This window comes from Pseudopipra pipra, chromosome 8 (assembly GCF_036250125.1).
Source record: "Pseudopipra pipra isolate bDixPip1 chromosome 8, bDixPip1.hap1, whole genome shotgun sequence".
Taxonomy (NCBI): Eukaryota; Metazoa; Chordata; class Aves; order Passeriformes; family Pipridae; genus Pseudopipra; species Pseudopipra pipra.
In genome coordinates, this window is record NC_087556.1 from 23,087,840 (window position 1) to 23,097,682 (window position 9,843).

Consider the following 9,843-nt stretch of genomic DNA (forward strand, 5'->3'; position numbering starts at 1 on the left):
TAGCCCAGGGTCTGTTTCTTGCTAGACACACAGCTGATTTGCCTCCTTCTCTCCCACAGGATCCTCAGCTACAACTCCTTGCAGTGCATCCCTCCACAGGCCTTCGAGGGCCTCCGTTCCCTCCGGCTGCTGTAAGTACCTGCCTGTAGCCAAGCTCACAGCCCTGCTTGGCCCTTTCTCTGCTGCTGCCTGTGTCCCTTATGTCCCCTTGGAGCTGGGTGCAGGCAGGCAGGCAGGGTACAGGCTGCAGGAGGAACACAGCAGGGTTTGACGGCCCTTCAGAGCAGACAGTGCATTTGCAACAGTGACAGTGTGGTGGGGTCCAGCTCTGCAACACACACCTGGACCTGTGAGATGGGGGCAGCCCAACTGGTCACAGTTCTTGCTGCCCACCCTGGAGCCATGGGCATTACAGGACCCTCTGTTCTCTGCAGGTCTCTCCATGGCAATGACATCTCCAGCCTCCCCGAGGGCATCTTTGCAGATGTCACCTCTCTGTCTCACCTGTGAGTATCTCCCACTCTGCAGGGCTCAGGGCTGGACCCAGGCTCAGGAGACTTCTGAAAACTAGGCTGAGCCTGGCTTCCGTGGAGGGTGAGCTGCCTCCTCCCCTCTTCTCTGGGCTGGCACTTGCGACATCATTTGTTGGGTAGTGTTGTGACCTGCTTCCCTCCCCATGCTTGGGCTCAGGACCAGGTGTGCAGCTGAGCCTCCCAGTACTGCTGGGATGGCCCTATGGTCTCAGCTGGATGATGTGTGGGGTCCTTCCCCAATCCACTAGGTCTCTGGGGTCCCCCAACATGTGAGTCAAGCCATGCAAAATGGTGACATGGCTGTGGGTTGGCAGGGGCTACTCTGACCCACAGCAGCATGTTGTTAGCCTTCTGCCAGTGCACTTCCCTGCAACAGCTCCCTGCAAATCTGTCATCAAGCGTCCTCCTGCCAGTGGTGGTGTTTCAGCCCCTCTTTAAGGTAGCCTGTGCCTCAGGACCACTGCTCTCTACCCACCACCTGGGGATGGGGTTCAGCTTTGCTCACAGTGTCTTTTTGGTCCCCTCCTTGTCTCTGCTAAGTTGTTCCCACCTGCCTGCCAGTGGCCAGTCTGCTCTTGTCATCCTGGGGGTCTCAGACTATTCCTTCAGTCTGCAAGGAGCATCTTGACTTCCAGTCCTGACCTCCCTGTGTTTTTGGGAGCAGCACTGCTCGCTCTGCTATGATTTCCTTTGCCTGTGCTGCCTTTGCCACTTCCAGCCGGCACTGCCAGTTCCCACAGTCAGAGCTGTGTCACCAGCCAGCGCTGTGGGTGCTGTAGGACTGGGTTCTCCTTCATCACAGATGTTGGTCACACCGGCCCTCCACCACCGCTGACTTTTGCAGTCAAGGAGGATGCAAAGGGGCATCCAGCCCCTCAGCCTCCCACGTCATCTGCTGCTTCCCTGACCTTCTCTGCTGTGGAGCAGAGCAACCCTCCTTTCTCCTCAACCTTTCCCAGAGCAATTCTCTCATCTCCCCTGATGCTGTCTGCATAAGCTCCAGCCACAACCCACTGCTTATCCCCATCAGCCTGCTCCTGTGTCTCTGTCTTGCACGCTTGTGCAGCAGAGCCCAGGTTGGCCCTGCAGCTCCCATGCAGGTCCTATTGTTTCTGCACAGCCCCATGGTGCTTTGCCCAGTTTGCTGCTCCAGGCAGCTTTGTATGTGTGCTGCAGAAGGACTGCTAAGGATTTCTGTGTGGGCAGTGGAGGAAAGCCCCAAGGCAGAGCACGGGGCACCACATGGGCTGTGGGGCTGGCAGTAGGGTGGTCTAACTGAGCAACATTGTGGGGCTGTGTGTCCCCGTCCTCCCACCATGAGCAGCACCTCTGGTGGGTCCAGAAATGGAAGAGCACTGGTTCCCCCATCATGTGGCAGCCCAGCCTAGTGCTGCAGTTGTGCCCAATCCCAAGGTCTCTAAGCCCAGTACCCTCCATGGGGCAGTGGGTGCAGTTTTGCCCTTCTTCTCCTGCAGAGCCATCGGGGCCAACCCCCTGTACTGCAGCTGCAACCTGCGCTGGCTCTCCAGCTGGGTCAAGACAGGGTACAAGGAGCCAGGCATCGCCCGCTGCGCTGGACCCCCCGACATGGAAGGCAAACTGCTGCTCACCACCCCTGCCAAGAAGTTTGAGTGCCAAGGTAAGAGAGGCTCATGCTGTCCATCCATGCCCCCATCTGTCACAGGGAACTGGGCTGCCTCCTGCCCCTTGCCCAGCAGAGCAGTGCTTGAGTCTGAGTGGCTCCAGGATTTCAGCCGTTGAGCTGCTTTGTGGATGAGGGGGACCAGGATGCTTCCATCCTCTTACCTGGCTGGTGGCACATCCCTAGTGACTGAGCAAACTGGTGGCTGACCCATTTACTGGTGCACAGCCCCCTGGCAGGGCAGGGCCTGCTCCCAGACACAGCTGAGGCTCTGCCCCCCACATCAGTGATCACAAAAGGACACGTCCCCATCACTCCCCGCACTGACGGTCATCTCCGTGCCTTCCATCCCACAGGCCCACCCTCCCTGAGTGTCCAGGCCAAGTGCAATCCCTGCCTCTCCAGCCCCTGCCAGAACCAGGGCACCTGCCACAATGACCCCCTCAGCTTCTACCGCTGCACCTGCCCCAGTGGCTACAAGGTACCCTAGTCCCAGGGGTCCCCGTTGCATGGGGACATGTCCCTGCAGAGGGCAAGGGAGAAGAGTAGGGGCTTTGCCATGCCCCTGGGGCTTATGTCTGTGGGTCCATCTGCTCTCCCTGTCTGCCCCAATGTCCCACTGAGTCTGACGGGGCACGGAGAGCTGGGCAAGGTGCCGTGGCACCCTCCTCGCTCCCACCTCTCCATCCTTCCTTAGGGCAGGGACTGCGAGGTGCCACTCAGTGGCTGCTCCTCCAACCCCTGCGCCAATGGGGGGACCTGCCAGCCTCAGGAGGGGGAAGGAGCTGGGTTCAGGTGAGTGCTGGACAGGAATCCATGAAAGGTGGGTGTTTGGGCAGCAGCATGGAGAGTTCTGATACTTCCTTCCCCTCCTGCGTGCTCCCTTGGGCATATAGTTGGGATATTGGATTCAAGTGGTAGCTCCAGCCCATGCTGCCTGGCTCCACTTCCCCATGGCCCTCATCCCTTCAGGCTCCTGAGCCAAGGTCATGACAGAGAAAGGGGGTCCCATCACTACAGGAGGCATGGGGAGGTAAAGGGTAGTGGGATTTCTGTCTGGGACTGGTTTCTGTTGTCCTGGGGCCACTGCTGCTCCCTTCGGGGCTGCCTTGTCCCCCCATAACCCTCACTGCCCTGAATGCTTCACGCCTTTCCGGGAACTGGGATGCAATTAGGAGCTGAAAATAGATGGCAGGCCGGGGATGAGGAGGTGGACTGCACAGCCAGCGCGTTGTTGTGGCAACTTGGCATCCTTGGGCAGGCTGTGCTGCCACCCACCCCTGCACCCAGTGTTCAACAGGAGGACACCAAACCCAGCTCTTGTCATGGATGTGTGCTCTGCACCAAGGTCCTGTACTGAGTATTCTGGGGGAACCACCCCAAAATGCTCCATTTCCTTTTCCCCCTTTGACACTCCCCCTGCCCTGTGGCAGGTGCCTGTGCCCAGAAGGCTTCGAGGGCCTGAGCTGCCGCGCCACCAGCAACCCCTGCAAGGAGCACATCTGTGAGAACGGAGGCTCCTGTGTGCCCAGTGCCACCAACTACACCTGCCTTTGTCCTGCCCACTACACAGGTACCTGCAATGGGGGCTAGCCATCCCCAAATCACACAGACCTGGCAGGGGAATGTGCCCAGTACTACCTTCCCACCTGAGGCTAATAGCAACTCTGCCTGCTGTCCCAGTGCCCATCACCATGGCCTCTGGGCTCAGCTGTCCTGCGTTTGGGTACACCCTGCTGAACCCTCACACCCTGGGATGCCCTCAGTGCCTGGGTCGGGCAGGAGCTGCCTCCAGTGGAGCAGAGCCCTGTGCTCGTGGGGGTGGAAGCTGCAGGCTTGGCAGCTCCCTGCCTTGAGCTGAGCCCCCCAGGGGTTCTCTGTGTCCCGCAGGGACTGGGGCTGCCCCTCTGTCCCTGGAGCTGATGGGCATCCCCTCTTCTGCCTTGCAGGGGAATTCTGTGAGCAGCCACCTGATTTCTGCTCATCTGAGCTCAACCCATGCCAGCACGACTCCACATGCATCTCTACTAACCAGGGGCCCAGGTGAGCCTCCTCTCCCTAAACCACTTTTCCTGGCTGTGTGAGAGTGGGTAGATTTACTTTCAGGGGGCTGCATCTCACAGGCTGGTGAGGGGGCATGGGGAGGGGGATGCCAGGAGGAGCAGTCCATCATTGCGGCGAGAATGAAGGGGCAGCCCTGAATCCCCTGCCTGCCCCAGGTGTGTGTGTGCCCCTGGCTATGTGGGGAGCAACTGCAGCGAGGACTTCGATGACTGCCAAGACCACCGGTGCCAGAACAACGCCCGCTGCCTGGACGAGGTGAACGGCTACTCCTGCCTCTGCACTGAGGGCTACAGGTATCACCAGGAAGACAAGGGACACCTGGGATAGAGGGGATGGTTATGTGTCAGGAGGGATGGGTCCTGGCTACGAAGTCCATCCATCCATCCCTCTCAGTGTGAAAGGAAGGAGTGGGGCTGGAAGCGTGTGTCTCTGTGGATGGAAGCTGGGCAGGGAGCCAGCATCCCTGGGTAGGGATCCCAGGGCACAGCTCAGCATCTAGGCATCCTTCTGATGCCAGTGCCTGGAGAGCCTCCCCAGGGACCTCAAATCAGGGAGGTGCTGTTAGAGCCCTATGGGGCAGTGGGCAGGGTGTAGGGTGCATTCCCAGCCCCCTGCCCAGCAGCACCCTTGACCCCACAGTGGCCAGCTCTGCGAGATGCCGCCCCACACCGCTGGCCAGTCCGGTCTCTGCGAGCGAGCCGAGTGCCAAAACGGGGCCCCGTGTGTGGAGCGCGGTGCCCGCGCCCTTTGCCAGTGCCTGCCTGGCTTCGGTGGCCCCAAGTGTGAGAAGCTGCTGAGCGTCAACTTCGTGGACCGTGACACATACCTGCAGTTCACTGACCTGCAGGACTGGCCGCGGGCCAATATCACCCTTCAGGTGAGGGCAGGGGAGGCGTGAGGACGTCAGGGGGGGTTGGCATTGGGGATGCTGCCCCAGGGATGTGGGCTCCCACCTCTCCTTCTGACAGGTCTCCACAGCTGAAGGCAATGGCATCCTGCTGTATAATGGTGACAGTGACCACATGGCTGTGGAGCTGTACCAGGGCCACGTCAGGGTCAGCTATGACCCTGGCACCCACCCCAGCTCAGCCATCTACAGGTACCTGTCACCCCTTCCCTGCTCCCTGGGGACCACTGCCCCTATTGCACAGGCTTGGAGCATCCCTGGTGACCCAGCCATCCCCCCAGTGCCGAGACCATCAACGATGGGCAGTTCCACACCGTGGAGCTGGTGACCTTCGACCAGATGGTGAACCTCTCCATTGACGGTGGCAGCCCCATGACCATGGACAACTCAGGGAAGCACTACACACTGAACAGTGAGGCTCCTCTCTATGTGGGAGGTGAGACAGGGATCAGGGGAACAATGGAGGGCGTGGAGAGCGTCCGGGTGCGCTGATGGTCCTGCTCTCCCCAGGAATGCCTGTGGATGTCAACTCAGCTGCCTTCCGCCTCTGGCAGCTCCTCAATGGCACCAGCTTCCACGGATGCATCCGCAACCTCTACATCAACAACGAGCTGCAGGACTTCACCAAGACGCGGATGACGCCAGGGGTGGTGCCGGGCTGCGAGCCCTGCCGCAAGCTCTACTGCCTCCATGGCATCTGCCAGCCCGCCGGCGCCCAGGGCCCCGTCTGCCACTGTGAGCCCGGCTGGGATGGGCCCCACTGCGACCAGCCCCGTGGTGGCCCCTGCCAGGGGCACAAGTGAGTGCCCTCACCCCACTGGCTGCCCTGCAGCAATGGTTCTGTCGGCTGCCCCACAGTGACCCATCTGCCCCACTGGCTGTCCTGCAGCAATAGCACAGCCCCACTGGCTGTCCAACAGCCGTGGTCCTCACCCACTGGCTTCCTCACAGAGACATGCCTGCCCTATTTGGTCTTTGGCTGCGCCGGTTCATTGGTGACCCCACCATAACTGAGCTGCTCCATTGACTCATTGGCTGTGGTTTGCCCATTGGCTGCTTCACCACAATTCCTTTGCTCCATCGGCTCATTGCCACCCTCTTCCTCATTGGCTTCTCCACTACACTTCTAAATCATTTGCTCACTGGCTGCCCCTTCCTCTTGGCTGCCCCACCCACACCTCCCACTGGCTGCCCACCACCCTCCCCTGTGCCATCACAGTGGTGCTGTGCCAAGGCACTGCCATGCTGTGTCACTGGCACTGGGTTGTGTCAGGGCTGTTCTGTGCTGGTGGTGTTGTGCCAGAACCACACCGGTGCTGTGCCACCATGGCTGTGCCATACCAGTGCCATGCTGTGGCAGTGCTGTGCTGGTCCCAGTGCAATAGTGTGCCGGTGCCGTGCTGGTGCTGAGCCATGCCATGCTCACTGCTGGTGGGCTGTGCACGCTGGTGCCATGCCATGCCATGCTGGCAGGTCCTGACAGCACCGGATGCCCACAGGTGCGTGCATGGGCTGTGCCTGCCCCTCGATGCCCTCTCCTATAGCTGCCAGTGCCGTGAAGGCTACCAGGGCGCCCTCTGCAACCAGCCTGCTGAGCCACCTGACCCCTGCCACCACCAGCCCTGCATCCATGGCCACTGCCACCTCACCCCAGGTGGCCAGCCTACCTGCGAGTGCCATGATGGCTACACCGGAGCCCTCTGTGACCAGGGTAGGTGCTGAGGATGTGGGTGTCCAAGGAGGGCAGCCCCACACCACGACACCAGGCTAAGCATTGCTGTCCCACTGTCCCGCAGAGCCGGAGTGCCGTGGGGAGCCAGTGCGGGACTACCACCAGGTGCAGCGGGGCTATGCCATCTGCCAGACAACGCGGCCGGTGGCCTGGGTGGAATGCCGGGGGACCTGCGGTGGCCCTGATGCCGGTTGCTGCACTGGACTGCGGCTCCGGCGCAGGAAATATGCCTTTGAGTGCAGCAACGGTGCAACCTTCGTGGAGGAGGTGGAGAAGCCCAGCAAGTGCGGCTGCAGCCAGTGCCTGTGAGCAGCCACCGGCCCTGCAGAGCTGAGGGGCTGCCAGAGAGACCCCCCAGAGCCAAGGACCTCACTTTGCCCTGCGGGCATGGTGCTGCTCTCTGGGTGTTCCGAACTGCAGCTGCATCCAAGGAGCCTGGCAGAGGGTAGAGCTGGTACATCTAGAAGGTTGGGAAAGAAAAAGAAAAAAAAAAAAGGAAAAGAAAAAAAACCCCACAAACAAAGCAAATGTGTAGATAGAGAATTTTTTTAAGAACTGCAGCTACAGAGATGTGTGGATACAGCGTGAGCACCCTGCCCAGCTGCCCCTGCCCTCTCCTTGTGGCACTCTGCCTCCCTGCCAGCACAGCCCCACAGCCATGGAGGGCAGTGCCTGCGTCCCCTTCATGTTCCCTCCCTGGCAACCCTGTCCCTTGCATCCAGCCAAGAGATCTGAGGCCTTTTCCAGCACCTGGGACTGGAGGAGAGGGGCCTGATATGGCAGAGTCCTGTGAGCCATGGCAAGCTGTGACTCACAGAGGGCTGCATGGTGTAGCCAGCATCCTGTAGTCCTGGTGAGCCCAGAGCCTGTTTTCCCATCCTCTCCTCTAGCAGCCCTGGTCTCCCTGCTAAGGACCTGCTATTGCCCCGATAGCAGCTGCAGCAAGCAGTTCCCTGGTGTGGTGGCCAGGGTGCTGGAGCCCAGAGTGCCCTAAATAATGTCACAAGCTCCATGCCACAGCCTGATCATCTGATGGCACCCCCGGTCTGTGCATGCCAGCTGGGCTCAGCAGGGCACAGGGCATGCATGGGTCCAGCCCACTCTGATCACATCAGGGCCATGCTGGTGGAACAGGGCAAGGCACATTGGCAGTGCCAGGCACACTGAGTGGGGGGCAGGCAGCAGTGTGCAAATGTCCCTGGGGGTCCCAGTGCCAACCTGCCCTGTGCCATGGGGACCAGCACCGTACCATTCGTGTGGAGAGGGCTCAGCCAGAGGGCTCTGCTCAGAGGTGGGAGCCATGTGAGGCAGCACAGGAGGCCCTTTCTTCCAGGCTCTGCCCTGGGGGAATGAGCCTGCAGCTGGGCAAAGGTGCCCCATGTCCCACTGACCCAGCCAGCAGGAGCAGGAGGCCACTGGGACAGTCAGGGTGCGAGTTTGCCATGTTCATCACTGGGACCTCAGCCTTGTGGGTGCCAGGGCCAGTTGAAGAGACTGAAGATGTCCAAGCCTGCAAACCTGGAGCCAACACCACTGCCAGGGCAGGACCCACCAGCTCTTGGATTCAAGTATCCACGCCTGGGCAGCACCTCTCCAAAGCCCACAGTGTCAGGGGGTATGCTGGGCTGGAGTAGGAGCAGAGGCACATGGGGAGCTCATGCCAGGGTGCTGCACACACCTGACATCCACAGCAGTGTCACCTCTCTGACTGTGGGGGCAAAGGATGGTGGGGGCCTGATCTGGGACACTGCACATGGCTGGACAGTGAAACTCCACATCACTCAGGTGGACAGACTTATCCCAGGGCTGCAGCCCTACACACCGCTCCAGCATTTTGGCTTCAGGTCCACACTGCCAGCTGCAGCCGGGCTCTGGGTATCTCCATCAGACACACCCAGCTGTCAGTGCTCTCACCGTTCCTCCTCACCACTGGTATCCAGGACGTTCCCACCACCACGGGGATGTGTTTCTGCCACCAATGCTCTCTCCATGGGAGCTCCTCTGCCGCACAGAGGAGCCGGGATGCGTCTCATTTTGCCTGTGGCCCGGCTGGGGCTTGGTTGTGTTGTGTTTCTGTTCTTGCTGTACGCTAACCGCTAAAGTATCTCTTTATACAGAATACTTACAGATTCTAATATATATTTGTATTTCATTTTGTTATAGTATTTTTATATGTTTGGGGTCAACAAATGATGTTTTCTTTTTGTTTACAGATGCTACTGGGCAGGAAAATGACGGTGGCTTTGTTTGGCCCGTGGGGTTTGTGTGTGTCACTATTGAAGACGCTGGTTTGTACTAGGCTGGCGAGGGAGGCACTGGGCATCCTTCCGCTGGTAGAGGCTGTATTGTTTTAGGAGATGTTTGGTATTGTCTATGTTGTCTTCCATGTGAACATGACATTTATTCATTCAGAGGCTTGGCCTCTTCTTTCCTGGAGGGGAGAAGGGGGCAGCTAGTGCCTGGGAGCTGCTGGGTGTGTGAGGAGGTGACACAGGCTGGAAAGAGTTGATCCTGACATGGGGGATGATTTGCTACTCCTGGAGCAGCCCCGGCCACTGCTTCTGGCCAGAGTGTGAGCCACATGGTGGAGGGACATGCAGCTGGGGTTATCCATGCAACACCTTGCAAAGGGAGTCACTGCATGAGGCAGTGTGAGAAGCCATAGGGCCAGTGCCTGCTGTGTGGATGGAATGGCTACAGGCTATAGGGGAAACTGGGCACATGTAGTTCTCTGGGGACAGGGAGGGGGGGCCTCAGTAGCAGTCCCCAGGAACACAGAGAGGTTGCACTGTTGGTGCCACAAACATAATCTTCCACAGCTCAGGCACCAGTGTGGGAGCACTGAAATCCCACATGGGCATTTATATCCCCCCTCTAGAGGGAGGGGCTCACACCTGGAGAGTGCCAGCCCACTGCCCTCCACCCTGCGCACTCACTCACCTTTGCCCTTCCCCACTTACCACAC

The 9,843-nt window shown here is 59.6% G+C and overlaps 1 protein-coding gene across 1 annotated transcript in view; it reads left to right on the forward strand.

The window, feature by feature from the left end:
• Positions 1 to 9,289, forward strand: part of SLIT1 (slit guidance ligand 1) — a 61,943-nt gene extending 52,654 nt beyond the window's left edge. The window contains exons 24-37 of the mRNA XM_064663072.1: positions 60 to 131; positions 435 to 506; positions 2,009 to 2,172; positions 2,532 to 2,656; positions 2,873 to 2,970; positions 3,609 to 3,748; positions 4,125 to 4,218; positions 4,395 to 4,532; positions 4,879 to 5,116; positions 5,208 to 5,338; positions 5,428 to 5,582; positions 5,657 to 5,945; positions 6,646 to 6,857; positions 6,943 to 9,289. Of these exons, the coding sequence (XP_064519142.1) occupies positions 60 to 131; positions 435 to 506; positions 2,009 to 2,172; positions 2,532 to 2,656; positions 2,873 to 2,970; positions 3,609 to 3,748; positions 4,125 to 4,218; positions 4,395 to 4,532; positions 4,879 to 5,116; positions 5,208 to 5,338; positions 5,428 to 5,582; positions 5,657 to 5,945; positions 6,646 to 6,857; positions 6,943 to 7,187 (2,173 nt within the window). The 3' untranslated portion in view covers positions 7,188 to 9,289. The remainder of the gene's footprint in view (positions 1 to 59; positions 132 to 434; positions 507 to 2,008; positions 2,173 to 2,531; positions 2,657 to 2,872; positions 2,971 to 3,608; positions 3,749 to 4,124; positions 4,219 to 4,394; positions 4,533 to 4,878; positions 5,117 to 5,207; positions 5,339 to 5,427; positions 5,583 to 5,656; positions 5,946 to 6,645; positions 6,858 to 6,942) is intronic.
• The last annotated feature ends 554 nt before the right edge of the window (positions 9,290 to 9,843 follow it).